The sequence below is a fragment of the Aplosporella prunicola genome, assembly GCF_010093885.1.
Source record: "Aplosporella prunicola CBS 121167 unplaced genomic scaffold K452scaffold_10, whole genome shotgun sequence".
Classification (NCBI taxonomy): domain Eukaryota; kingdom Fungi; phylum Ascomycota; class Dothideomycetes; order Botryosphaeriales; family Aplosporellaceae; genus Aplosporella; species Aplosporella prunicola.
This window is the reverse complement of record NW_022983538.1, coordinates 524,846-551,006: the sequence shown is the minus strand read 5'-3', so window position 1 is coordinate 551,006 and position 26,161 is coordinate 524,846. Positions and strand designations below refer to the sequence as shown.

The 26,161-nt window shown below is 56.1% G+C and overlaps 8 protein-coding genes and 1 non-coding gene across 9 annotated transcripts; 3 read left to right on the top strand and 6 right to left on the bottom strand.

Moving 5' to 3' along the window:
- Nucleotides 1-25: 25 nt before the first annotated feature.
- K452DRAFT_226207 (uncharacterized protein) lies at nt 26-3,820 on the bottom strand (the record flags this gene model as incomplete). The annotated part of the gene is made up of 2 exons (XM_033536810.1): nt 26-109; nt 185-3,820. The coding sequence occupies 2 exons, from the start codon at nt 3,818-3,820 to the stop codon at nt 26-28; spliced, it is 3,720 nt and encodes a 1,239-aa protein (XP_033398636.1).
- Nucleotides 3,821-4,060: 240 nt separating this feature from the next.
- K452DRAFT_12995 (uncharacterized protein) lies at nt 4,061-4,808 on the top strand. Its single transcript, XM_033535278.1, has one exon. The coding sequence runs from the start codon at nt 4,181-4,183 to the stop codon at nt 4,634-4,636; it is 456 nt and encodes a 151-aa protein (XP_033398635.1). The 5' UTR covers nt 4,061-4,180; the 3' UTR covers nt 4,637-4,808.
- Nucleotides 4,809-5,556: 748 nt separating this feature from the next.
- Nucleotides 5,557-7,875, bottom strand: K452DRAFT_326140 (uncharacterized protein; the record flags this gene model as incomplete). Its single annotated transcript, XM_033544829.1, has 2 exons — nt 5,557-5,880; nt 5,935-7,875. 2 exons carry the CDS (start codon nt 7,873-7,875, stop codon nt 5,557-5,559), a joined length of 2,265 nt encoding a protein of 754 aa, XP_033398634.1.
- A 33-nt stretch (nt 7,876-7,908) lies between these two features.
- On the top strand, nt 7,909-12,293 carry K452DRAFT_248537 (uncharacterized protein). The gene is made up of 6 exons (XM_033538099.1): nt 7,909-8,157; nt 8,245-8,362; nt 8,425-8,760; nt 8,816-9,468; nt 9,523-11,391; nt 11,442-12,293. The coding sequence occupies exons 1-6, from the start codon at nt 8,152-8,154 to the stop codon at nt 11,931-11,933; spliced, it is 3,474 nt and encodes a 1,157-aa protein (XP_033398633.1). The 5' UTR covers nt 7,909-8,151; the 3' UTR covers nt 11,934-12,293.
- Nucleotides 12,294-13,364: 1,071 nt separating this feature from the next.
- On the bottom strand, nt 13,365-14,570 carry K452DRAFT_286552 (uncharacterized protein). The gene has a single exon (XM_033540318.1). The coding sequence runs from the start codon at nt 14,112-14,114 to the stop codon at nt 13,452-13,454; it is 663 nt and encodes a 220-aa protein (XP_033398632.1). The 5' UTR covers nt 14,115-14,570; the 3' UTR covers nt 13,365-13,451.
- Nucleotides 14,571-15,521: 951 nt separating this feature from the next.
- On the bottom strand, nt 15,522-17,656 carry K452DRAFT_226029 (uncharacterized protein; the record flags this gene model as incomplete). Its single annotated transcript, XM_033536799.1, has 4 exons — nt 15,522-16,813; nt 16,884-17,205; nt 17,267-17,306; nt 17,370-17,656. The coding sequence occupies 4 exons, from the start codon at nt 17,654-17,656 to the stop codon at nt 15,522-15,524; spliced, it is 1,941 nt and encodes a 646-aa protein (XP_033398631.1).
- Nucleotides 17,657-18,383: 727 nt separating this feature from the next.
- On the top strand, nt 18,384-20,922 carry K452DRAFT_357975 (uncharacterized protein). Its single transcript, XM_033546158.1, has 6 exons — nt 18,384-18,608; nt 18,667-18,696; nt 18,753-18,899; nt 18,959-19,092; nt 19,151-19,676; nt 19,726-20,922. The coding sequence occupies exons 1-6, from the start codon at nt 18,569-18,571 to the stop codon at nt 20,859-20,861; spliced, it is 2,013 nt and encodes a 670-aa protein (XP_033398630.1). The 5' UTR covers nt 18,384-18,568; the 3' UTR covers nt 20,862-20,922.
- Nucleotides 20,923-21,012: 90 nt separating this feature from the next.
- Nucleotides 21,013-21,094, bottom strand: K452DRAFT_t68. Its single transcript has one exon. It is a non-coding gene; the product is annotated as a tRNA-Thr (tRNA).
- Nucleotides 21,095-21,450: 356 nt separating this feature from the next.
- K452DRAFT_357974 (uncharacterized protein) lies at nt 21,451-25,976 on the bottom strand. The gene is made up of 4 exons (XM_033546157.1): nt 25,790-25,976; nt 25,696-25,735; nt 23,253-25,575; nt 21,451-23,203 (listed from the first exon to the last, which is right to left on the bottom strand). The coding sequence occupies exons 1-4, from the start codon at nt 25,891-25,893 to the stop codon at nt 21,663-21,665; spliced, it is 4,008 nt and encodes a 1,335-aa protein (XP_033398629.1). The 5' UTR covers nt 25,894-25,976; the 3' UTR covers nt 21,451-21,662.
- Between the last annotated feature and the right edge of the window lie 185 nt (nt 25,977-26,161).

Below are 26,161 nucleotides of genomic sequence, written 5' to 3'. Positions count from 1 at the left end.
CAAGGACAGACCGGTGCACGGCCATTCAAGGGGCTGCAAGCTTCACTATCAGGGCTTGCATGCGGGTCATGAGTTCCGGGACACGGAAAGGTTTGGAAACGACGTCGTCCTGGGTACAAAAGAAATATTAGTCACTGATGGGATGCCGAATGCTATCATTTCGGCGACCAAAAAGATCACTTACCATGCCAGCCTCGTTCGCCATGGTGATCTGTTCGTTGCGTACGTTCGCCGTGACTGCAATGATGGGCACGTGTCCGTCGACAGTGCCTTCCTTCTGCAGCTGGCGGATAGCGCGCACGCACGTCAAGCCGTCCATGACTGGCATCTCCCAATCCATGAGGATGACGGAGAGATCCAAGCCGCCAGACTTGCAGTAACGCGTGCGGCGCAGGTGTTCGATGGCCTCAGCGCCGTGGTTGGCTACGCTGACATGGCAACCCTTGCTGCGCAGCTGAGTGGCCAGCACGCGTTGGTTGACAAGGTTATCTTCAACAACCAGAACATGCAGCTTGTCTGGGAGCGATACCTTTCCGGGTTGCAGGGCGGGTCGGATTGATGGCGTGCTGGCGCTGCGCGGAGACGTGGGGCTGCGGAACTTAGTTTGATCGGAAGGTGGTGGCGATGCTGCGCGGACGGGTGTCATCAGGTCCGGTACGAACTGTCCCTCAGCACTTGGTGGGCTTTTGGTGCGTCGCGCTTTGACGTAGAACGAGAACGTGCTGCCCTTGTGCGACTCGGAGGAGAAGCCGATGGCGCCACCTTGCATCTCAGTGAGCCTGCGTGAAATGAACAATCCCAGCCCACTGCCGCCGTAGCTGATATGGGTGCGAGGAGATGCCTGCGAGAAGCGTGCGAAGAGAAGATCTTTCTCATTGTTACTCAAGCCACGACCGCTGTCCTGAACGGTGAACAGGATGAAGACATTCTCGCCTTTGGCCCAATCCGCCACAAGTGGAGGTGCCTCCGCCGCCGTCGCCGTCCGTATGTATGGCACGTTTCCTGCACTGCATGTTTCAGGCCGTTCCTTGCTCGCACCAATGCTAACAGTGATCTGACGTTTCGTCTCCAGCCGAGTGAACTTGATGGCATTAGTGATGAGGTTAATCAAAACCTGCAAGAGGCGTGTTGGGTCTAGAGAAATCCAGTCGAGACCCAGTTCGCCGTAGGTCGATTCCATCTCAAATTCCAAATCGATTCCCGCTGCCTTGGCTTCTGCTTCGAACATTTTGACGGCATGTCGACCTATCGATTCCGGTTGCGCGGCAACTGGCGTCATCACGAGCAGGCCACTGTCTAGCTTTGACATGGTTAGAATATCATCCACAATACACTTCATATGTGTGCTGCATTGGACAATAGTCTGGGCAGCGTCGATGTCCGCCTCCAATAGACTGCTCAATCCAGGATCCAGTCTGCCATCTTCTGCCACAATGCTGCTGTTAGAGGTGATGATGCCATCCGCGCACTGAATGATTGCACTCAAGGGATTGCGCATCTCGTGGGAGGTTGTGTCGATGAAGTTTTCCAGTTGGCGTTTCGATTCCAGTGCGTCTTCTGTTCGCTTTTTTTGCAGACCCTCTGCCCATTTCTGGCGGCTAATGTCCGTCACGCAGCCCACAATTTCTTTGACATCGCCAGTGTCAGATAGCTCCGGGTATGCCGAACACAGTATCCACATATGATTTTCACTGCCATCATCATGGTGAATTTCCGCCGCATTTTCAGGCGGTGACCATTTTCTGTTGATCCGGAGCTCAAATGATACTGGAGCCTTCTCAGTCATCAAGGTGGCAAAATACTTCTCGCAAGCTGCGAGATCCTCGGGGAATGCCAGCTGAGGCCACGCATCGCGAATGTCCAACTGAGTTTCCGGAAGTTGGAACATTTCGTGCCATCTCTTGTTGCGATAGTTGTAGTATCCGTTCTGGGCAACGATAAAGATTCCCACATCAGCGCGCTCGGCAAAGCGCTGGAACCGCTTCTCGGTCCGTTCGACTTCTTTTTGGCTCACGACCAGTTGCTCTGCTAGTTGGGCCTTTATGGACTCGGCCTGTGCGATCATCATCTCCCGTCTCCGGATCTCGTCATCATGCAGGACAACCGATGCCAATGACGTTCCCAAGAGTCTGCTCGAAACTGCAATAAATTGTTGGTAGTCGTCGTCGTAGGGCCGCCGTGGATTAAGCCCAATGATCAGGAACCCTTGGACGTTTGTGCTTGAAGTCGGGGTGATGGGGCAAACGACAAAGTCCTTGCTTGGATCGCCGAAGCCTCGCCACTCTATACCACGTATAATCTCTTCCGGCAACGCTGCCTTCTCTACATTTAGAACTGTAGGTCTCCGTGACTTCATGGCTTCTCGAAAATAAGGTATGAATCCATCGGGGCTCTGTATTAAATCGAGACGGTTTGGCGCAGCAGGGTGTCCAGTTGGCACACCAAGGGAGCCTTTGAGCACACACTGTCTACTCGAAAACCCGGTTGAACTGGCAGAAGTAGAAAGTACGTCACTAGTCTCGTCTTCTTCTTCGACAGAGTATAACAAAGCAAACGAAACGTCTTTCTCGTTGCTTCCGAGGACCTGCATGACCGAATGCCAGTAATTGTCCAAGTCTCGAGCTCGTCCGGTTTCCTCGCTTAGCCTGAGAAGTGTTGCCAATCTTCTTTCTGACACTACTGCCCTTGTGGTTTCCGTAACGGGTTCGTAGTGTCCGACCACATTACCCATTGCATCCATGACTGGTAGGAATGTGAAAGAGTAATAGGTCTCTTCCAGCATGCCATTTCTCAGTAGGAAGATTGGAAGATCTGATTCAGTAACGATTTCTCCAGTCAACTTGTTGCGCGTAATGAAAGGGGTAAAGTGCTCCCAGTACTCGACGAGGGCCGTCTTTGCAGAATTTCCCATGCACGTTGGATGCTTGTCTCCAACCAATGGGATGTAGGCCTCGTTGTATATCATTATCACTTCTTCTCCCCAAAACAGTACGCCTGGCTCAGGAGTCCGCATAACAAGATTGACCATGACACGAAGTTCTGTTGGCCACGCCTCCATAGGACCAATGGGAGTGGAACCCCAATCAATGGAGCGGAGAAATTGCACATGGGATGGTAAATCTGGAGGTTCATCAGGGTGGGTCCAGTCGAGTTCTGGAGCCAAATCGTCGACGCCCTCGCCATACTGTGGGTCCCATTTTGTCAAGCGTGAAATGGACTCATCAGGATAGTTTGCGGCAGGCGAGCTTCCTTCAGATTGCCCAGAGACGTCTTGGCCATCGCGCTTCACGATGCTGGCTCTTTTCCCGCCTCCGCTATCGTCGGATTTGGTTGGAGAGTGGTTCCTTGTAGGGACGGGAGAGAGACCGAGCTTCGGCGTCGGAGGCTCCAGGATGGCCTCGGGCTGGACCCCACTTATCACGCTCCACCGGTCTTTGATAATAACCTTGGTCCAAAACATGCCATTGAAGGTGATTCCGCGCAGCGGCGGGTCCATCTCTTTCTCATATATCCATTTCCTGTACTTTGCATACGGCTTCAACGAGAAGGCGCCGGGCCTGTCCAGGTTGGACTTTCCAGATATCACGCTCAGCAGGGCGCCCGAATCGCCAGCCAAAAGGGCCGGGTTAGTGTAGACGGGCTGCAGGATTTTGCCAAAAATGTCGGAGACGTCGAGGTCCAGGACAAAGGTGGGCTTGGGATCGTGCTGCAGGAAATCGGCCAGGCCGACTTGATTGAGAGTGGCGACGGCGGCCTTGCAGACGCGCTCTCGGGATTCCAGTTCGTTGGCGGTGGCATTGTCGTCGCTCACCAGGTACATGGTAGGGGTGGCATCGTCAGGCAGGCCCGAGGCGGTGGTCGAGTCGGACTGGGTGTGGATGGGTATAGCAGTGGCGACAACAGAGTCGTCCTCGACCACCCCCGGCGCAGCATTGTTCATAGCTCGAGGGTCGTGAAGAGAGCAGGCTCAGTGGAGAGCACGCAGTAGCAGCATGCTTGACGGAGAACGGCAACGGCGGCGGCGACGGCGACGGCGACGGCGACGGGGCGATGGTGGTGGTGAGGGCGATAGCACGGCAGGGATTGGCAGGCAAAAGTGAAGAAGGCACGCCCGCCGACGACGCCGCAAAGCTGACTGCCATGATGGGCCGCGGACTGTGACAAAGCATCTGGGCCTCCCATGACCTCATGGGCTCCCTGCAATTTGGACTTTCCGCATTTCCTCTTGACTAGTTTCACTGTTCTGCCCTGCCCTGCACAAGGCCCGCTGACCGCATCCGGCTCGGGTCTAGACGCCTGGGCGATCAAGCGAAACAACCCTCGTCGTCGATCCTTCGGCAAACTTTCCGACTGCCGCGTGCAACTCCTGACGCCCAACCACCACTCTCTCTCTCCTCTCTCCCTTAGCATACGTGGCTCAGGCCCTCTGGCTGCGAGTCAGGCCACGACAAAAAATATTCCAGAAAAAACTATAGGGCTAGCGGGTACACGTGGTGCCTACGCCTCACGCCTCACGCCATCAAAGGCCGTTACTCGGGCGAAAGACTCCTTCTCGACGACTTCCAAGTCCGACAAGTCACTCCTTCACGGTAACTCCGAAGTAGGCACCTACTCGAGTAGGGGCCCGTGCTGTTAGATTGGCGAGGCGAGATTGCGCCATGCTCGCCAACATATACCGGTTGCCGGTGCTTGGGTGGTCATGCTGACGCTGTCCGAGATCGTCGCGGTCCGCTCCTAGGCCTCTCTAGCCTACCGCGTGCTGAGTGAGCCTCAATCTCATATGCTTTTTCACCATGCCAGCCCTACGCAGTACCTACACTCCCACCGCCCTTCCATCCTCATCTCCCCAGCCACCCTTTAGTCATCGCTGCTTTGTCCATCTACGAGTAATAGCACCACTCCACCAATTTTTCGTACACGGGCTCTATTTACCGCCACATCTCGGAGGAGAGAGCAAACAGAGGTAGCCCGGCAGCCACAATGTGGCTTGTCCCACTCCTCCTCGGTTACAGCTACGTGTACCTAGCTTACCACCCACCCCAAGTCGCGCGTTCCATTCATTTGCTCGGACCCTGTGACGTACGTCTAAAATCTCGGGTAAGCCATTTCAAATTATCTGGGGTCGCTAACGAGGCGGGGAGGCATCAATGGACGGGTCGACAAACTGCCGTATTGCGCGAAGGATGCAGTAGTCCATTTACTAGCGGGGTGTTTTAAGATATGGGGTTCAAGGGCGTTGTCGATAAGCGTTGGCCGAGCGCCGGCCCGACATGCCTCCTTACTGAAAATATAATGCGGGCGTGTATGGAGGTACAAATGTCAAGACCTGCCGCACAGAATTGAAGAGGTAAGGAAAGTACGAGTGGATTGTCGTTCGGCGAGTCTTGGTGCCTGCAGATCAGCATTTAGGTACTTATGGTCTAATGCTTATCTGCTGGCGATAAAAATCGATATGCTCGAGGCGATTCCGAAGAACGGTATTGTTATTTTTGACGGCAGACCAGAGGAGCAATACGCTCAGCCCCTAAGCCATTTGGATCCACACTGAGTGACCACCTATTCGTTATCACTGTCCTCCTCATCATCATCCATGACCAAAGTAGGTATCTCCATGTCTTCATCGTCCTCCTCTTCAGCGTCATTGCCCCCATAACTGGCGACAGCTGGTGCCGGTGCAGGTTTCGCGGAAGAGGCTGCGGCCTCAACCTTTTGTTCTTGCAGTGCGATGCGGCCAGGACTACCAACACGGAGGCGCTTAGGAGAAGGGGCTTGTGGCGCAGTTTCCTCGCTGGGACGTTTTTCGGTGCTCTCCTTCGTGGCAGATACAGGCTCTTCCTGAGCTTTGATTGGAGCACCCTTGTTGGCTGCTTCCGCCTGCTTCTGTTCAACGGCCGGTGTAGTTTCCTTAGCCGTAACAATCGGCTCAGTATCCACCTGCATTTGATCGTTCTCGGGTTCGCCCGCGTTTTCCGCTTTCTCTTCTGCGTTCTCATTTTCCCCCTCGTCTTCGTCTTCCTCCTCTTCCTCTTCATCCACATCCATTGGCAGACCTTCGCGACCCGCAACCTTGATCACCGGCATGCGTGGCCGAAGAAGCATCTCCACGTCGGGCGACTCTGGGAATATGCGCGCAAGTAAAGGCAGCAAACTCTGCGTATTGCCGCTTGATGGAAGGTTCATCACGCTAGCCAAGAGTGCCTTCTCATGCCGAATCAACACAGCTGTACTCTCCATATGATTTCTTGCAGAATGATCGATGGCATGCGCGGGGAGGTAGGTGAGCAAGCACGGCAGGAGCGCATAGGCCGATTCATAGAGACCCTCGGCGGCAGACTGAGGTGCGTTCTTCGGTTTGGCGGTGCCAAGGAAGGTATCCGCATTCATAGAAACCTGTGGTTGTTTGTTCTTATTGCCGTTGGCCGCAGTAGTCGAGGAAGGCTGGACTGCAGGCTCAACTTTTTCTCTTGGAGCAAGGTCATTACAACAAGCGTGCATAATGCGATTCAGGCTCTTGACCTGTGCAGTGGGCAGCGCCTGTCCTAAAATGGGCAGTAGTTGGGTCAGCACCGAATAGGCAGCGGTGCGGATGGAGGCAAGTGACCACTCCTCTTGGAACAGGAAGCTCAGACGTTCAAGGAAGAATTCCATGACCGGAGCAAGTGCCTGACCAAACCTCTCCACAAGTGCTTCGAACAAGCTAATTGCTGCCACATGGACGTGCGGCAAGACGACCCACAGGTCGTTGCGCTCATCCCTGCTGATCTGGTCATTGAAAGTGATTCCGCTTTCTTGCTGCTTTCGACCCTTGGCTGCTGCAGGAGCTGTGAGTGAAAGGATTCGAGTAAGAAGATCCATAACGTGCGCAATGCGGAAGCTGACTACGCTGGCAGTCGGTGCAATGGTAAGTTCAGTCAACAAGTCCAACAGACCTATCAGACGTCGACTACCAGCGTATATTCCCGTCCATGCGGGGAATCCACAAAGGTCAGGCTCGCTTTGCTGGACCTCCTGTTCAACGGCCCGAACGTTGTTGTTGTTGAATGACTGAACGCCGGTGACTGATTCCCAATCTTCGATAATGGCACGGAAGACCTTATCAGCGGTCTGGTGCGAAGCTGCAACGACTGTCTGGAAGGACTTCTCCCAATCCTGCTGAGAAGCCCCCTTTGCAGCACAGCAGGGGATCTGAGTGTAGAGACGACGTGCCGCGGCGTCTCCCTCTGCAGTCAACAGGTTCTCTTGGGCTGGAGCAATCACTGTAGCAAGAAATTGGCCAATCTTAGTCAAGTGAGGACGGAAGACAGTAGGGTGACGAGGCAAGAGGCGAGAAAAGCTTTCAAGAACTGTCTCGGTCAAATGCTGCAGACTCGCATCCCCATCCTTGAAGCGAGTCAAGATGTTCATGCAGGACGTGATGAACGGCGTCAGGGAGGGCGTGGTGATCTCTCTCACAAGAGTCTGGTAGTCACGCGTGAGCATGAAGATGCGAGTCAGAGTCACTATACAGAAGACTTTGGTGGTCGAAGGGTCGGGCTTGGACAGGATGCCGAGCAGACCTCGCACCCAGGGCCCGCATTTTTGGAGCGTCTCCCAGCCGCCGAGCTCGACGGCCGACTTGACGAGGACGGCGCCGGCCCATCTGCCCTCGACGGAGCGGTCCTGGAGGAGGGTCGAGATCTGGGTCCTGAACTTGTGGACCAGGACGGCGGCCTCTGAAGCATCCTTTGCCGACGAGGTCAGCGGAAGGGAGAGGAGGGGCCTGCAGGCCAGGAGGGCAGCGGTGACATGAGGGATGATAGCCGGCAGGTGCTTGGTCGGCGTGGAAGCGATGCGGTAGGAGACAGACCGCAGCGCGGTCACGGCATAGGGATCCATCCGGCCAGGAGTCGAGAGTCGGGTAGGGAAGGTGGGGGGTGCAGATGAAGGGTGGATGAGGATTTCCAGAACAATTTGGCGCACGGGCAGCATTGGTGCAACGGCCTCGGCCTGCCCGGCGCGCGTCGGCCAAGTTGCTGCGAGCTGTCCGTCCGCTTCCCCAGACGCCGCTGGCCCTGATGCGCCTGTCCTTTACCGCTGTCGCCATGGCCTGCTGAACCTCGACCTCCTCAAGACACTCTCCCCAGGACCCGGCGAGGCTGCAGACTCGGCACCATGCCTGTGAGTATACGCCCGCGCCTGCCCACGCCGACGTCACCCTGCTGCCAAGCATATCCGTGTGCTAACTCTCCTGGCCGTTTTTGACAGGAAAACGAGAAAGCGCTGCGCTACATTGCCCAGCTGGACGACGCGCGATGCAATGCCCGCTGGGACACCGTCCCTGAGCTGGCGCGCAAAATTGAGAAACACGCCCCCCATCGCACCTGTACGATTCTTGATTCTCGCTCCTCCTGAACCCCTCCCTGATATTGACCCACGCCTCGACAGGCCTCTACCTGACGGCCAGAGCAGAGGCCGAGACGGCTGCCTACATCAGGCAGCGTCCCACGACTCCGGAAGCCCCGTCGCCGCCACAGGCCCCCGACCTGACCAAGCTCGTCTCGCCCTTGACCGAGGCCTATGACCGCGAAACCACCCATCGCGAGGATGCCTTTGCCGCGCAGGTCGCGCTGGCCTATATCCACTTTACCCTGGGCGAGCATGGAATGGCCGTTGCGAGGTTCCCCACCGACTTCTCCGAAACGGCAACCAACTTGAAGGGTGACGACGGGCAGCTGTCCAGCTGGACTCAGACTTGCATTGTTAAAGGCGCATACTTGAAAGGTAACCTGCGGCTCTGGTGCAAATGTTTGGCGTCCAACAAGCTCATCATTCCCAGGTTATTCGCAGGAAAAAGCGGGCTCGACGGCCGAAGCAACCAAAACCTATGAATCGGTCCTAACATATCTTACTTCTATACCCTCTCTTGTCAACACTTCTGTGCAGTTTAGATCTTGGGGAGAGACCCTGTTGGCTCGCTTATGTATATTCTCGGACCTTTCAGCGCCGACCGGCGCTGACGTCGATCCGGAAATCGCGCTACGAACATTCCAGCTTTGGCTACGGCTCCTTGACAACGGCAAGGCTCCTCAATTTAGCAATGAGCTTCAAGATGGCCAAGCCGGTATTCGCCGCACTGTTTGGAAAGCTCACTATAACACTCTCACTATCATTCTTCAACGCGGTCTTCTTTATGCCGGCTCACCAGATTTGCCCACCGCACTTTTGGGCGCAGGAGCGGAGCATGCTACGGAAGAGCAGTATCTGACGGCGAGGCTACAGCAAAGGTCAGAGCTTAAGATTGTAGAGTCTGTGTATGAAGCTTTACTCCTGAGAGAGACGCGCTTCCCAAAAGCCAGCGAAAACAATGAAGAGATGGACGGGTGGGCGGAGGCTGTAATGAGCAACTGGCGCATTCTTTGCGGCCCCAGCTGGACCGACGAAGAGCTTGGAGAGGGCGGGAAGAGCGCTGTCGGAAGGGGTGTCCTTGATGTAGGTAACCATAAAACCAAAACTGATGATCGTACAACTAATCCAAGCTCCCAGATCCTTTATCGTGCCGCCACTAAATCGTATCACTCCACTCGCATCCTCCGTCACCTCTTCGTCGTTCACGCCTCGTTAGCCGAGTTCGAGCTAGCTTTCAAAGCCTTCGACTCTTATGTCGAGATCGTCAGCCGAGTTAAAGATCGTGTCGAAAAGAGTGGTGAAGAAGATGCCGGCCTGGACGACGATGACATGGTCCTTCGCACTGCAGCAGAGGCAATTAGAATCCTTTGCCGATTCGGCTCGCACGAGGAATCCGAAAAGGCAAAGGAGGTTGGTGAGCTGATTGAAAAATGGTTGAAGCAGCAAACCCCCGCGTCAAGGCCTGGCACGGCAACGGCTGAGGGAGAGCATGAAAAGAAGACGGAGTCTGTTGTTTCGCCTCGTGCGCTTGCCATAGCCTACCGTGCTATTGGCATCAGTCGCTCACAGTGGGCTAGAATGACCTATGAGGCCACGGCAAGATCGACGTTGCAGGCACAAGCAGCCCAGGCTTTGCGTACGGCCCTGAGCCCAGAATACAAAGACTCTAACAACCTCGAAACTCTGTATGCCCTGGGTTTGCTCCTTGCTGAGATGAGGGATGTTAGCGGTGCGATCAAGGTCGTCAAGCGCGCACTGGCGTCGCACTCCCAACCGGATAACCTGAGGTCTGCTGGCGGCGTTGCCAGCGAGGGGGACACGGATGACGATGAAGCCAACTATGTCCGCGAGAGGAAACTCATCCCCCTGTGGCATCTTCTCGCATTGCTTCTCACGGCCAAATCCGATTTTTCCACGGCGGTCAGGACCTGCGAAGCGGCCTTTGACCAATTCGATGACCCTGAGATTCTTTTCGGTAAGTCACAACATGCCGAGTACCGGAGTGAGCACCTCAATGAGAGCTCTACTTCAATAGAGAAGCCGCGCGGAAGCACCAAAAAGGCTCTCGTCGACCGCATGGCACCTTTTGAGAAGGAAGGGATTCTGCAGGTCAAGATTACGGATCTGGTGTTGCTGGAAACGACCGACGGAACTACCGCCGCTGTTGATGCAAGTATGGAGTTGTTGAGCCTTTACAAAAGGCTCTTTGGTGATCCCACAGGTGGTCACAAAAAGATGCAGCTGCCATCCGCAACAGACGGTGTACCGCAGAGCCCAGCTGGAACAGTCAAGGGCACCGTCTTCCGCCGGCGCAAGAGCACCTTGACGCGGAGTATGTCGATGCCGCCTGGAACCGCATCTTCTCGTGCCTCGACGGCGGCTACAGAGGGACCCGGTGCTCCAGCTATCCATGTGACGGACACAAACAACAAACCAAATGGCCACCACCATTTATTCCATCACAAGCATGACAGCACACACAGAAGAAGCAGCCTTACGCTACGGAAGAAGAAAACGAACGACTCCAACGTCACCGATAAGCCTGGTTCTCCCGAAAAAGCGGCTACAGAGCCGGTTGTCGATGGTCACGGAAGTGACAAGAGCTCTAGTCCCGAACAACCGCTTCGCACCATTGCACACAACATTCCTCACGATTCACAGCCTCAACCAGCGGGCCACGAAAATCAGCCCCCTCGCCAGGACGTCCGCCTTCCAGCCCCTTTCCCTCGATTCCACTACTCGACACCCGAGCCCCGTTTCCCAGTGTTGCAAGAGCGGAAGCTTAAGATTTCTCTTCTTGTCGACGTGTGGCTTTTTATTGCCGGTCTCTACACTCGGGCATCGCTTTTTGAAGACGCAAGAGGCGCGGTCGAAGAGGCTTACAAGTTGACTGATATTCTGGAGTCTGAAGTTGCTCAAGAATCCTCGAGCGCCAGGGCCTTTTCCGAGAGGGGTTGGGGTGGTGGAAAGAGCGTTGAGGAACTTTGGGCTGATATATACGCTACAGTAAGTGTTACAAACATGATCTGAAGGATTGATTACTAACGCTTTGACAGCGCGGCCAAATATCACAAGCAGAGGGCCAACCACACGAGGCCCTCACTCACTTTGAGAAATCGCTGTCTCACAACCCCGATCACCCAGCGGCCATTGTCGGCCTGGCCAACATTCTGCTTGACATTTATTCTCAAGTGATCCCCGCAGAGCCACTCGGATCCCTCAAAGTGCCAAACACTCGGCCGTCTCCAAACAAAAGAGCATCCACCGCGACCACCTCCGCTTACAGCGCAGGGCACGCGAAGATGGTAGGACCGGAGGAACTAAACCGGCTTGCAGCAAGAGACCGAGCATACAGTCTTTTGTCTTCTCTCACCAAGCTCGGAACCGGGTGGGATTGCTCAGAGGCGTGGTACGCTTTAGCACGGGCATACGAAGAAGGCGGCCAGATCGACAGAGCGAAGGGGGTGCTGTGGTGGTGTGTGGAGCTTGAGGATACTAAAGCGTTGAGGAAGTGGAGCTCTGTTGGTGTCGGTGGCTTTGTGCTGTGAGGGGTCATTGGGGATCGAGATACCCATCGTAAGTTCAGTAAAATACGAGCGCCTCGAGTACTTGCAAACATCAAGCATATTAATAACAGCACTTGGTATTATCTTTGGTTAACTTACCTCGTCCAGCGCAGTATTTGTGCGGCTTCTTGTTCATTATGTCATTTGTATTTTGCTGTGTCCTTTATTTTGAGCCACTTTCCCAGATGTCAAGACTCTTTCCCCGCAACTTATGCTCCTCGTAATCCCTCTTGCTTCTCCTTACCATGCAACAGCGGAGATCGTTCTCGGAGATCTCCCCATACATGCATACATGAGGAAACTCTTGCGCAACTCAAAGTGAAGCACTTCAGTACTGACTGTTCACTTGCTCACTTGCAAGTCTTTTCAACTCCAACCCTTCAACCTTAAAAAGACTCCAAGACCTAACATCCTCTAAGTCATGGTGGGCTTAATGACGTCTGTCGTTCTCTCTCAGGAGTAGCTCACTCTCTGCATCACTGACAGAACTCTCGCGTTTTCGAGGCAAGGATCCTGCATCTGATCGAGACATCGACGTACCTCTCACCTTCTTTGTTCACCGCACGCCCGCCAACAAGGACCGACGAATCAACCTATTTCGACATGCTTTAATAGAACAAAGAAAGCCTTCTTCCCCAGCGCCGCCGCAAGATATCTAGAACAAAGAAACGCCATCATGCGAGCCGATAACAGCACAACTAATAACCACGCGTGCAGTGGTGGGTCCACGAATCCTCCAACAGACAACATGGTCGAGTTCGAGTTGCCCACAACACCACGCAAACGCGACAGGCGAACCTATGAAGACACGCCATCGACGCATGGCCTTGCGTCGCACATAACCGGTCATGAAGAATGCGGCTCGCTTTCCACGAGTCCAACAACCACGTTGACGTCTGGACCATCGCCCGAGACGCCCGGCAAAGGTGAAGTCCGACTGAAGGAGCCATTTTACCTATCCGACAGCCGAGACTACGAAGACACCCCCTCACGACCTGATCCTGCGTCGCGCGCAAAATGGCGCGATGGAGCGGTTTCGCTGCAGTCTGACCGTGGAGCCGTGCTTGGGGAACTGAAGATCAGGCCGGATACAGTGGAGGAGTGTATTGCGCTCTACAACACCCTCGCGGCGATATACTTCCCGCTCCCGGAGAGCCTCATCGAACAATTAACCAGAGACGAAGCCGAAGCCAAGTCGGTACAGAGTAGCAGCGTCAGGAGAAAGGAAGAAACGGTCGCAAACCGTGCGTCTGGCACGCAGCCCACACCCAACACCACAACCAAGCCCGCCACCGCCGCCCCGCCATCACCCACACCCGTACCCGTACCCTCCCGCCCCGCGGCAATCGACCCCTCCCTCCGCCACCGCCACCACACAGCCCTCAGCCCCGCGCACGCCTACGACGCCCTACACTTCCAGCACGCGACGCGCTGCGTCCTGCTGCCGTGCCTGCCGTGCGCGGCGCGCGGCACGCCCTGCTCGCGGCACTACCCGGCGTGCTACCAGTGCCTGCGGCGCGGCGCGGCAGAGCAATGCATCGCGGTGCGACAGGCCGAGCACGAGGACCTATCGGACATGGGCGGCGAGGAGGGCGCGGTGAAGCGGGTGCCGGACGGGGGCAGGATTGTCGTCATGAGGGACTGGGCGGACGATGCGGCGCAGGCGCAAGCGCAAGGGGCAAGGAGTAAGGGGCGTAAGGGGAAGGGGGCGGTGGCGGTGGCCCCGCCATCGCGCTGGCAGGAGAAGCTCGAGGCTGCGGAGGCGCTGGTGCAGGACATGCGCGCGCGCGCGGACAGGGCGAACTGGGCGCCGCGGAACCCGGTGGGTGCGGTGGTAGCGGCGGCGGTGACGAAGGTGGAGGTTACGAGGCGGAATCGGTGGAGCTGGTGGCTGCAACAACAGCAACAACAGCAGCAGCAGCAGCGCGAGAAGAAGTTGCCAGAGCCTTCCGTTGTCGTCGACGATGATGATGCCGATGTTGGCGAGGACTTAAGCCCGGTGCTGAAGACGCTGGACTTGGACGCGCTGGACTCGAAGCGGTTCAGTTCGGAGGAGGTGGCGCGGAAGTGGCGCGACTTGCAGCTCATGCACGGGTTTGGGCTCGCGTACACGGACTTGCGGCCGCAGTGGGGGGTGGAGGCGCCGGCGACGGGCATGGGCATGGCCGCGGTACCTTTGGAAGAGGTGTGGAGGGAGTCGGCGTGGTCGGAGGGGTCGGAGACGACGGAGGAGACGGAGTTGAGTGTAGTGCTGGTGAGGGGGGATGGAGAAGGAGACGGCAGGAGATCCAGTGTTTGAGTGGTGGTTGGGGGTGGTGGTGGTGGTTACGATGAGGACGATTTCGGTGACGACATGAGCGACGACAGACACGGTTTTATGCGGACTGGGCAGCACTTCTACTGCTGCAGCTGCTGCTGCTGCTGCACTTACTCTATTCCAGGACGGGCACGGAGTTGGGTAGACGGACAGATACAGACGGAGAGCGGGCGCGGTGGTTTCTGTCTTTTCTTTTTTTCCCTCTTTCACCACGCTTCGTTTCTCTTCCCGCTCGTTTCGTATGGCATCGGACTTCTGAGCGTTTTATCATGCACGCATACAAGCATACACATGCATCTGGGAGGCGCACTGAGGATACTTGACTAGCTGGTCAAGTAAATCTAAATTCAATCGTTCACTCTAGTAAGCAAAGTAGGTTTGGTATATAAACTAACACACACACACACACACACATCACCTCATTTGACAACCGGTAAAAAAGACATATGGGTATGTCGGTCTGTATACAATCAATCAACGCCCAGCGGTGCGCTCATCCCCGCCCACACACGCCATCCCATGATCCAACCAATCCAACCCATCCATCCGAGCCCCTATCCACTTAGGTAGGTAGCTTATGCGTACACCCATCCCATCCCAACCCAATTTAAACAGACCCATCCCATCCCACCGCAGCCATAAACGCCATTTGTCCCAACGCCCACGCCCACGCCCACGCTGACGATAACATCGTCGTTCTTAACTAAGGAAGGAAAGAAAGAAAGAAAGAAAGGAATGAAGAAGGACGAAGAAAGGAAAGAAGAGGGGAATACGTAGATAAAACAGACTAGTAAGCACAGCATTCGAAAAAGTCGAAGAAGGGGGTAGGAAGGAAAGAAGTAAAAAGTTATAGGTGAAGAAAGGAAGGAAGGGCGCTATGTCGTGTCATGCCATGCCGTCTGCGCTGGATGAGTGTGCAGTATCGCCAAAGGTCTAGTGCATGCGTACATGCTGATGCTGATGTCGAGGCGGATAAAAGTGTGGTGTGACGGTTCTCTCATGCGGGATGCATGTACTCCGTACCAGTATGTAGTGCGGTGTTGTGTGGTACAGCACCTAGCCGTAAGGCTACAGGTACTTGGTGTACCTACAAGGGGTAGAAGATGAGAGTAAGTGGGCGCCTAAGAGCTCTCTACGTACTCAGAGTACTAGATGAACTCGAGGCGCACACGCACACACGTACACGCACGCAGTGTGGTGTGAACATGCGTTTCCTCAAACCTTTCTACGCCTCCGCGGCGTATTGCCTACACCTACTCGTCGTCGTCCGCATTCAACCTCGTGAACCGGCCACGCCCAGCACCACCATCTCCGCCTCCCTCGCCTCCTCTCTCATCAACATTCTCCTCACCTACACGTCTTGTCAACCACGCCGCCAACAAAGTGCAGCACCCGCCAAACCGCAGCACCCATGCGACGCTCTCGTCGCCCGGAGTTCCGCGCGGCTTCTGCAGCGCGCGGAAAATCGCCGAGCTCACGATTGTGGCAATGACCTGGGGCGCCGCAATCGCAACGTTATGAATGCCCAAGACAACACCCGCGCGGTCCGCCGAGTCGTCCTCGCCCGAAGCCAGCAGAGCACCATCGCGCGTCGGCGGCGGCCGCGCGAGTCCCCGCCTGATGGCGTCGCGCTTGGAAATCTCGGCACTGATGAGCGCAAAAGGCGCCCAGTTCGTGATGGCCCAGGGGAGACCGACCAGCGCTACCAGAATGGTTGCAAACGTCGTGTTCCGCACCAGAATCGTCATCCACATGAGGACGGTGAAGACAATGTGCGAGAGTAGCCAGGCCCGGCGGAGTGTGAGTGATTGGATCTGCAGGTGATTAGTTAGTTCGAGCCACCGTTGCCAGCGCGACTTGGCTTGGTGCTTCTGCGGCTTGTAGTTGAAGTATCCGCTCGCAGACATGGAACCGGGTGTCGTGGGCGTCATGGGCGTTGTCGGATTCGGCAAGGGTGCCTTGTATGTTGGCGCAACAATAAAAGGCAAAATGATGCTCGCGGCAAAGTAGGTTATAGCGAAGATGAAGAGCGCCAGCGTGCCCATGCGGGTGCCCTTTTCCCAGATCTTGTCGACCTCCTCCGGTGACATGTGTGGGTTAGCTTCAAAGTACGGCTCCGTGTAGATCTCTCCAATGTAGGTGGTCGCGTAGAAGAGGAAGGGGAACCATCCAATCCAGGCCGCCAACTGGACCTGACAAACGCGCACAATCTGCGGCGGCAGGCGACGGACTGAGTGGTAGAGATTGGTGAAGAAAGAAATCACGCCGCCCTGGCTCGCAGGTTCGGGCTCGTGTCGCGGGTCCCTCTCCGAGATGGCCGAACAGCTGATGGCGACGGTGATGGCGAGGGCGAGACATGCGATTGCGCACAGGACTTTCATCTGCGTATTTCCAAAGAATGGGAACAGCTTGGGCAGGTTGACGTAACCTGACAGATAACCAAGGATGTTGCCGGTGCCCGTCGTGCGCATAATCCAGGCATTGGCAGATTCCTGCTGATGCGTCGGAGCATTGTCGACGACGAATGCGCGAATGGCAGCTTGGACTGTGGACAGTCAGTGGGTGGTGCTTGGGGGGCAGAGGGGTAGGGGGGCAACGGAAGGCGTGCTACATACTGACGTTGATGGCAAAGTCCAAGACGTAGATCATGAAGACGGCAAAGGCCATGGTGCTGACCCGAGTGCCTTGTGAGTCTCTAGCAACGCCAAAGATTGCCAAGAAATTTCCAACTATTTCTCGGGTCCATGCCAGGAGGAAGAGTGATGCAATGGTCGCGATGGCACCGCCCACAATGAACGGCCTTCTCTTTCCCCATTTGGACCTGCAGTGGTCACTCTTCAGGCCGACATATGGTTGGACTAGCGTCCCCGATAGAGGCCCTGCAATCCAGACGAGGGCCAGTAGTGACTTGCTGAGCCCGAGAGATAATAAATACGGCTAGACGCAGCTATATCAGTACACCGGGCGAGGCGAGTTACACGGCAGCTGGGGCACTCACTGAGCCATACGAAAGCTCTACGGACCACGCTATCTGCAAGCTGCGCCATGGTCAGCCTCGCATTCACGGCCAATACCTCGTCCGTTCTTGTGAGGCCACTCACCCTCCACCTGCCAGCGTCAACAGCAGCAGATACCAGCTGCTCTTGGTCTCCTCATCGGTTTCGCCGTTCCAACTGTCATCGCTAGCGAGCGGAGATACGACGGACTTGAGGCCGTTCTCGTCATCTTCGGACTGGCGTGGCCGCAGAAGGGGCGAGTGCTCGTTCATCTGATCGTTGGACTGGCTGGGGCGTGACAGAGTGATGGAATCTTGACGGAAGGACACGACCTTGGGGTGGGCGAGAGGGGGCGCATTTGAGTCGGGACTCGGGGAGCGAGAGTCGGCCATGGGGAAGACAATGGACGGGGGTCTCGTGTGCGGGATCGCGTGGCTCGAGTGGGCGCAGTGACGAGTGGACGGGCCGGGGTGGGCGGTAGGGCGTTGTTATGGATGGATTGGTTAGGTAGGCGACGGCGCAGATGTAGTCAGAATGGGAGGAGAAGGGCGAAAGCATGGCAAAGGTCACGGGCGGGACTGACGACGTCACACGCCCGGCCATTCCGAACTCAGCAGGTTCAAGCAGGTCGCCGGCGGCCATCAGCTGGCGTCAGCTGGTGTAGCCCCAGTCACGCAGGGAAAAAGCAGAAAGGCAGGACAGTGGCAGAGAAAGTAGGGCGCGTTGGCGCGTTGGCAAGCCGCGATTCGTCGTGCCTGATCGACAAGGTGGGCGCGCGCGGGCTGCGTCACTGCATGAGCCGGGACGTGGGGAAGCAGGACCGTGGACCCAGAGCCGCGGCCAGACAGGGGGGCAGCCAGTCGGTTGGGGACGGAGAGGTTGGGGGAGGGGAGGGGGGAGAGATAAGTAGCCGCAGCACGAAGATAGAGGATGGTGTGGCCGCAGCAGGGCTGGAAGGTTGCAGCATCATGGGGGCGCGATATACTTTGTTACATGAAGAAGTGACCACTTGGACCAATATCCGCTGTCCCCTTTACGGACTAGCCTACCCGCGCGCGGTCGGGTAATGCCAGCCGTGCCAGCTTTCTGAGACGCAGCTTCCTTACGTTACGCGGCCAACTGCTATCCTACCCTACTCCTACTCCTTCCTTCCTTTCTCGTGTGTCCACCTATACCAGTCCGTTGCGCCTGCTTTCTTCGCCTTCGCCTTCCGCTTCCGCTTGCGCGCGCCTACCTCCTGCGATCCCTCCTCTCTCGACCGCCCGGGCATGTTCATCTGCTAGTCGCTCCGCCCGCGCTCCACCATGGCCTCCATCGTCGGCTGGGCCGTGTCCGAGCTCGCCAGTGCGTCGCGCCTTGCATATACGACTTTCCCCAGCTAACCTTCTGTCTCTTCCTCCAGAGCGAGAAGCGTCCGACGCGGATCCTGACGGTCAGTCCTGTTTCTCCCCCACTCAGCGCTGCGCCCCTCCTAACGCCCCGCCGCAGAACCCGAAGCTGGCCAGAAAGAAATCTACGCCTCTTGGTCAATCTTTATTCTCATCGTTCTGTTGATCGTCGCCCTCATCACCAGCTATGTGCTGCAAACGCGCAAGATACAGGCCGTCCATGAAACCGTCATCTCCATTTTCGCAGGTAAGGAGGGTGGTCTGAGCTACCTCCAACCGGCTGCTGTCCGCTCACACGATACGTAGGTATGGTCGTCGGCCTGGTCCTGCGGTTGACGGCCAACGAGGCCGTCCTTGGCGTCGTCAGCTTCAACTACCAGTTTTTCTTCAACCTTCTCCTGCCGCCCATCATCCTGGCGTCGGGCTACGAGCTACACCAGGTTTGCCTCTCGGAGCGCGCCCCGCCTTGCCTCTACATCGGCTGACTTGAAGTCCTAGGCAAACTTTTTCCGCAACATCGGGACAATCCTGACTTTTGCCTTCGCTGGAACATTCATATCCGCAATGGTGCTCGCTGGTGTTCTCTGGGTATGGACGCGACTCCAGCTGGACGGCGTGTCCCTGACTTTCGTCGAAGCCCTCTCCACCGGCGCAACTCTCTCCGCCACCGATCCCGTCACCATTCTCGCCATCTTCAACACGTACAAGGTCGATCCTAAGCTCTATACTGTTATTTTCGGTGAATCGATCCTGAACGACGCAATCGCAATTGTCTTGTTCGAGACGGCGCAAAGGTACAAGGATACGGACAACGGAAACTTGACCATTCTGACACTATTTGAGTCAATTGGGATATTCTTGCTGGTCTTCTTTGGTAGTTTGGTCATCGGTCTTGTCATCGGCGTTATGACCTCCTTGCTGCTCAAGTTCACCTATGTCCGCCGCTTCTCCAAGATCGAGAGCTGCCTGGTCATTCTAATTGCCTACGCAAGCTACTTCTTCTCCAACGCAATCCACATGTCTGGTAAGGAATCCTCTGCGCCCCGCGCATCCGCCGCGTTAACGTATCTTAGGCATCGTGTCCCTGCTTTTCTGCGGAATCTGCTTGAAGCACTACGCTTACCACAACATGTCGCGCCGCACTCAATTGACGACGAAATTCGTGTTCCAAGTCATGGCGCAGCTGTCGGAAAACTTCATCTTCATTTACCTTGGTCTCTCTCTCTTCACCGAGACGGAACTCGACTACAAGCCGCTCTTTATCCTGATGACCGTCATTGGCATCTGCATTGCGCGCTACTGCGCCGTGTTCCCTCTCGCAAGAGCTGTGAACTTCATCATTCGCTACCGGGCTCGCAGACATGGCCGTGAAGTCGCCGAGGAAATACCTTGGTCGCATCAGGCAATGCTGTATTGGGCAGGTCTTCGCGGAGCTGTCGGCGTCGCACTTGCGGCTGGTCTTACTGGGACGAATGGGTACACGCTGCGGGCGACGGTCTTGGTTGTGGTGGTCTTGACGGTCATTATCTTCGGAGGCACTACAGCACGCATGCTCGAAATCCTCCAAATCCGCACTGGCGTGGTTGAGGAAATCGATTCGGACGACGAATTCGACATTGAGGTTGTCCCTGGCGGACGAGACGGCATAACGTACACCTCCAAGGCAGGTCGGGGCCTTGGTCACACACCGCGCCCCAGCGCCAACGGCTTCACGCTGACGCCCCTCGATGCCAACGGCAGCGGCAAAGGCGTCGGCTTCAGCAGCGGTACCATCAATGGCGGCTCCGGCACGCCTCCGACCCGGCCAAACGTCGCGAGCCGACGCAGTTCATCAAGGCACCAAAATTCCACGCGTAACCAGGACTACGCTGAGCAAGGGTTGCTCGAGCGCGAAGACAGTGGCGACAACGATGACCTCGATGACGCAGGCGCCGACCTCGACTTGCCCCCAGCGGTGCGTCGCCTTAGCCCGCCCACCCGCGACATGCCGTACCCGACGTCCGGGGCGGCCGAGCCGCACGTGGAAACGCTTACACGTATGGGACGAATGGCGGGCGCGACGGCGGCGGCGCGTCAGCTCCTGACGGGACTGAGCGAGGACCCGGCGGGTGCGTTTAGGCAAATAGATGAGGGCTTCATCAAGCCGCATTTGCTGCTTGATCCGGGGAGGAGTGGGGGCCATCACGGAGGCGGGCAAGGTCCATCCTAGATAATAGAGAGCGCGGGCCGCTCGTCGCGCACGCGTGTGTTTAAATGTATTTTTTCCCTGCAGACTTCTTTCAATAAGTGATGCGAAGTGGTAGAAACCAAAATAAAAAAAAGATTTCGCAAAAAGATTTCACATCGCCAGTGGAATGTTGTGCCAACTGGCCGAATCGAACGACCGATCTTCGCATAGCTTGTAAATACAAGTGCGACGCGTTACCACTGCGCCAAGCTGGCTGCTTGACCTCAGGCGAGATGTGCCGTTCTTTCACAACAAGCTAACCTATAAAGCGTAAAATGAAATTAAGCTAGACTAAAACCTTATAGTTCTAAAACTTAACCTTAGGTTCTTAAGTCAACCTTATTTTTAAGTTTGTTGGTTCGTAGCGGTAGAGGAAAGTTAAAAGTAATTCTTTATATTTTGTTTCTTGAATAGTTAACATTGGCCGCAAACTTTCTCCTCAACTTACTAGGTAGGAGATACATAGTCAAAGGTTGTAGGTTGATTCTACTGGATGGGTTATATGTATTACCCGTTTTGGAGATGTGAGTGGAAATGGGTAGGTATGTATGTGAACGTGAGTATGCATGTACCCGACCCATCACCTGTCTGCACCCGATGCATGCGGAACAATAGTACGAGTATGATCTATATACACACGAATATTCTACTACTAGTTACGTTACCATCAGGCTGTGGAAAGCCACTCAGTTACTTTACTTTGCCCACCGTTGCACATATTTCTATAAGCCCCCCAGCAAATCCCCGTTTTTTGTTCTCCCTCGAGTTTTCTTCTCCAACCCCCTACATCCTCATCCCCTCGGCCACAACCTTGTACTCCTTCCTCTTCTTCACCAGCCCCGGCCGCACCCACCTCCTCACCGTCACCACGGCCCTCGCCAGCGCCGGGAATGCCATCCTCTCGCCGACCCACCCGGCCGCAAACCCGGCGACCGCGAGCCCAAGCAGCGTGATCTTGAACCCGGTGCCCATCTCCGTCAGCTCCATGACGCGGGCGATCCACTCGGCTGGATCCAGCGTCATGTACGCGGCCGCGGCCAGGGCCGCCGCCAACGTCGCCACAAACGGCAGGTTGTGGCGGGGCGGCTGGCGGAAGGGCGGGCCCGCGCTGACCACGGCCGCCGCCAGCGTGTACTGGAAGCAGGACAGCAGGAACAGGGCCGTGTTGGCAGAGTTGCGCGCGTTCGAGTGCTCCTTGTCCAGCACAGGCGGCTGGAACCACGGCTGCCGCCGCACCAGCCCGTACGCCGCCCCCTGCAGCGCCACGCAGATGGCGATCTGGCCCAGCAACGGCGTCAGCACCTTGCGCGACACCAGGCTGGCCGTGGGCCGCTTGCGCGCCAGCACCGGGTACGCCCCCGTGCGCCCCATGAAGATGGCGATCGGCAGGATCAGGGCCAGGTCGATGAACAGGAACTGGAAGTCGCCCAGGTTGCTCGCCGACGCGTACAGGAAGCTGACCGACGTAAACTGGATCGCAGAGTACAGCGACATGTACTTGAAGCAGCTGAAGCTCGTCACCAACGCCGCCCGCCCCTCACGCATCACTTCCGGCACGCACGAGATGTCGAAGACGCGGCTGGTGAAGGGCGCCGCCACCGAGGCTTCGGCCTCGGACAGCGAGATGCCCACGTCGGCTGCCTTCAGCGCGCCACAGTCATTTGCGCCGTCGCCGCAGAACCCGCAGCAGTAGTCGATGCTTTGCAGCTTCTCTACCAGCTCGTGCTTCTCGTCCGGCGACATGCGCGCAAAGACCTGTCCGCACACCAGCATCTCCTTGAGCACCTTCTCCGACGCGAAGTCGATGATCCACCGGAACACGTCGCCACTCACCGCCACCGAGTAGTTGCGGATGTTGGAGATGTCGTACGGCAGCGACGCGTCATGTTCGGCCGGTGGTGGCAATGGCCGCAGAGTGTTCTCGTCCAGCGTGTAGATGGGGTTGTCGATGCTCTCCCACGCCAGCTTCGCCAGTGGCGTACGCGCGTCGCCCTCGACGAAGCGTGGTACGAAGCAGTGCGCGGTCTTGTCAATAAGGTTGCACTCCCGCGCCACACTGATAGCCGTGAGGATGTTGTCACCCGTGCACATGACTTTGCGGATTCCAGCGTCTCCAAGCTCGTTGATGACTCCAGTCGTCGTCGGCTTCAGCTTGTTCTCGAATATGATGAAACCAAGGAAATCGAGCTTCGATTCAGCTTCCTCGCGCTTCATCTTTTGGACCTTGAGCCAGTTCAGCTTCGGTAAGCTCTTGGTGGCGCACGCGATGACACGGAAGCCGCGGTGGGTGTAGTAGCTGAGCAAATCCTCGTAATCCGTAGGAACTATAATCAATTAGCAGTGTCTTGGTGTATAGCGGTTTGCGACACTTACAGCTTTCCGGACGGCAAATATCCTTCATGCACTCAGGAGCGCCCTTAACATAGATCTGCCCATCACGAGCACCGAATTGGCGGACGATGACACTGGCTCTGCGTAGCGAAGAGACGAACTCGAAAGACTTAAGGATGCCAAGCTCGATCGCCTTCTTGTTGGCCGTGTCCTCGTCGTCAATGTCAAACTCCTGGCCAGGAGGAGGCCTCGCCACAGATGGAGATATAGTGTTGTCCTCATCGTCCTCGGTGGGGTTCTTGCTCTGCTCGCCCTCCTCGAAGTTCCATCCTGTGAATTCAAACATCTTGACGTCCAGAGGATCTCCGATGAGCTCGCCGTCTACCTTCCTCAATGAGTGACAGGTAGCCATAGTGTATAGCAGTGACCTGTTGTACTTGTAGTTGATCGTAGGATCACGCTCGTATGGAGATCCAGGAAGCACGCTTTCCGTCTCAGTGAGGATGTCACTGAATCTGTTCGCAGGCTGTTGAGCCACTCTCAGTCCCAGCACATCAAGACCTTCCTCGGTCAATGTCCCGGTCTTGTCAAAGCAGATGACATCAAGTTTTCCACCCACGTTGACACGCTGAGGACTGATACAGTAGATTTGTTTCTTCTTCAGCCGGTTCAACGCAAAGTTGGTGCCGATGGTCAATGTCGCAGGTAGAGCCGGAGGTACAACAATGGTGATCAGGTCAAGTGCGCGTACCACAATCAGGTGCCAGGCCAGTCCCAGGCGCACAAAGTTGATAAAGGAAGCAATGAAGCCGAGGCCGGCAATCATTCCCATGACGGAGATATAGCGGAAGGAATCCCGATAGAACTTGAATCCGGAAGGTTTGGGGAACAGCATAGACCTGACAAGCGCTCCCTTGGTTGTGTTGAACCCTGTGCGCACAACGAGAGCGAGCGCGGCTGCTTCGTCATCCTTGTCGTCCTGGGGCCTCCTGGCTCTGATTATCTTCGTACCACAGAACAAAAAGTGTCTCGCAACCTCCGGGTGTACAGAGGCGGTGCTGAGATTCAGCAGCTCCAGAGCCTCGTCTACCGTCGGAACCTTAGTGACAGGGACAGACTCGCCTGTAAGCATACTCTCATTGACTATACAGTCGCCAGAGAGCAAGAGACTGTCGCAAGGCAAGTGCGTCAGACTCGGATCCGTAACTTCGTATACGTCTCCAGGAACCAGCTCGCCCGACTCGACGTAGCGCCAGAAACCGTTTCGCAGGACTCGCACATCGCATTCGAACCTCGACACCTCGCGCAGCCGACGCATGGTGGCTTTGGTCTCGATCAGGGTCGTAACAATACTGACCACTGAGATGATGAAGATGCAGGCCGCGTAGTAGTAGTATTGATCGAGGGACCAGAGAAGCAAACTGGCAATTTGGAAGACGTAGAACGGGTGGAAGACCTCGTCAACCAACAGCTGGCTGTTGCTTTTCTCCTCAATATCAATGAGGTTCTTTCCAAATACCTGTTCGCGATAGCCCCTTTCCTCATTCTCAAGGCCCTCGCGGACAGTCTGAACATCCGTCCACGCTGGGTCTTTCCAAACATTACCGAGGACAAACTTGTCGCGGATTGGGTGGTAGCAAAACCGGATGTAGCGGTAGTCCAGTATCCGAAGTTCGTCGACGTCGGGATCATCCTCTTCATCATAGTCTCGGAGCCCTCCCTTTTCCGTCCGGCCAAATACTGTCGACAAGGGACGACCGTACTCTTGCTTCCCGATGTTCTGTACAACTATCTCTCCCCATTGGTTCTCCACCACAACCCAATCACACTCGAGCAGGGGCGTGGACTTCCCGACGACCTTGATCCGCCAGGTCGGTAGCCACCGGAAAACAAGGAATCCCAGTCCGCCAGTCAAAACGCAAAGGAGGAGGTAAACGACATACCCCACCAGGGACGTTTTGAATCCGGCAACTACAATTGTGAGATCTTCCGCAGCGATGTAGATCTTTTGATTGAGCCTTCCACCCTTCAGGCGCCCTGAGGCTTGAGTGCTGGAGCTTGAATGGCGACGCAACAACGGCGCACTTGCAGACCGGGTTGAGTAGATAGAGGATTTCCGCCGGGTTCCCGATGGACGGCGTCCCTCCTCAAGATCCTCATCTTCTTCCCTATAGCCGTTGGCACCGTCCAACGGATGTTCGTCCTCATCGGCGATTGCCTCCTCTTCAACAGTATCGATCGACTCCCTATCATCCTCGTAGAATGCAAAGCTTGCGGTACTGGCGATGGAATCGGCGCGAGCACGACGGTGAGCAAAACCAGTGACACTGGTGGGAACGCTCTCGGACATAGGACCAGAGAATATCTACCGCATTGTCAGTATATGTGCGACCTATAGGTACCGATAAGGCAAAAATCGTGGTGCAACATCAGCCCAGAAAGAGACTGCGCTTCAGCGCGACAGGGTGGCAGGCTTCATCCGTACCTCATCTTGGGCCATTTGAACGTCTGTCAGAAGGCTGACACTAGATAATAGTTAGCATAGAGCCTCCAAAGCCCACCGTTCCAACTTTACTCACTCGCTCATGTTGGACTCGCGCCGATACATAGCACCGCTCCGTCTCCCAGGAACCACAGAGCTGCTGCGGCGGCCGTCGACAGCATGTCCATTTGATGCGTCCATGGCGGCTCTAGTCAGTGCATGTCGATGCAAAAGGAAAAAAAAGTAAAGAAAGGGTCAGGTGCAGAAACGCGGGTTGAAACGGCTCGATCAGTGGTGATCCGGTCAAAAGTCCAACTACATCATTGGCCCGCACGTCCAGGCACGGTCCCGTGCAGCGGTCATCCCCGCCTTAGCCGCGGCACACACTGCCAGACAGAGAAAGAATGCCACTATATTGACTTTGCAGATGACACGTCTGGATATTTCATGGCACAGGCTCCACGCAGAC

Coding starts and splice junctions, on each gene's coding strand:
- K452DRAFT_12995 (XM_033535278.1), top strand. CDS start 4,181: ATGACCTCATGGGCTCCCTGCAATTTGGACTTTCCGCATTTCCTCTTG.
- K452DRAFT_248537 (XM_033538099.1), top strand. Junction 8,363..8,424: donor ACACGCCCCCCATCGCACCT/GTACGATTCTTG, acceptor ACGCCTCGACAG/GCCTCTACCTGACGGCCAGA. Junction 9,469..9,522: donor TCGGAAGGGGTGTCCTTGAT/GTAGGTAACCAT, acceptor CCAAGCTCCCAG/ATCCTTTATCGTGCCGCCAC.
- K452DRAFT_286552 (XM_033540318.1), bottom strand. CDS start 14,114: ATGCCCATGCCCGTCGCCGGCGCCTCCACCCCCCACTGCGGCCGCAAG.
- K452DRAFT_357975 (XM_033546158.1), top strand. CDS start 18,569: ATGGCCTCCATCGTCGGCTGGGCCGTGTCCGAGCTCGCCA. Junction 18,609..18,666: donor GGCCGTGTCCGAGCTCGCCA/GTGCGTCGCGCC, acceptor CTCTTCCTCCAG/AGCGAGAAGCGTCCGACGCG. Junction 19,093..19,150: donor CGGGCTACGAGCTACACCAG/GTTTGCCTCTCG, acceptor TTGAAGTCCTAG/GCAAACTTTTTCCGCAACAT.
- K452DRAFT_357974 (XM_033546157.1), bottom strand. CDS start 25,893: ATGGACGCATCAAATGGACATGCTGTCGACGGCCGCCGCAGCAGCTCT. Junction 25,736..25,789: donor CGCGAGTCCAACATGAGCGA/GTGAGTAAAGTT, acceptor ACTATTATCTAG/TGTCAGCCTTCTGACAGACG. Junction 23,204..23,252: donor TATTTGCCGTCCGGAAAGCT/GTAAGTGTCGCA, acceptor AATTGATTATAG/TTCCTACGGATTACGAGGAT.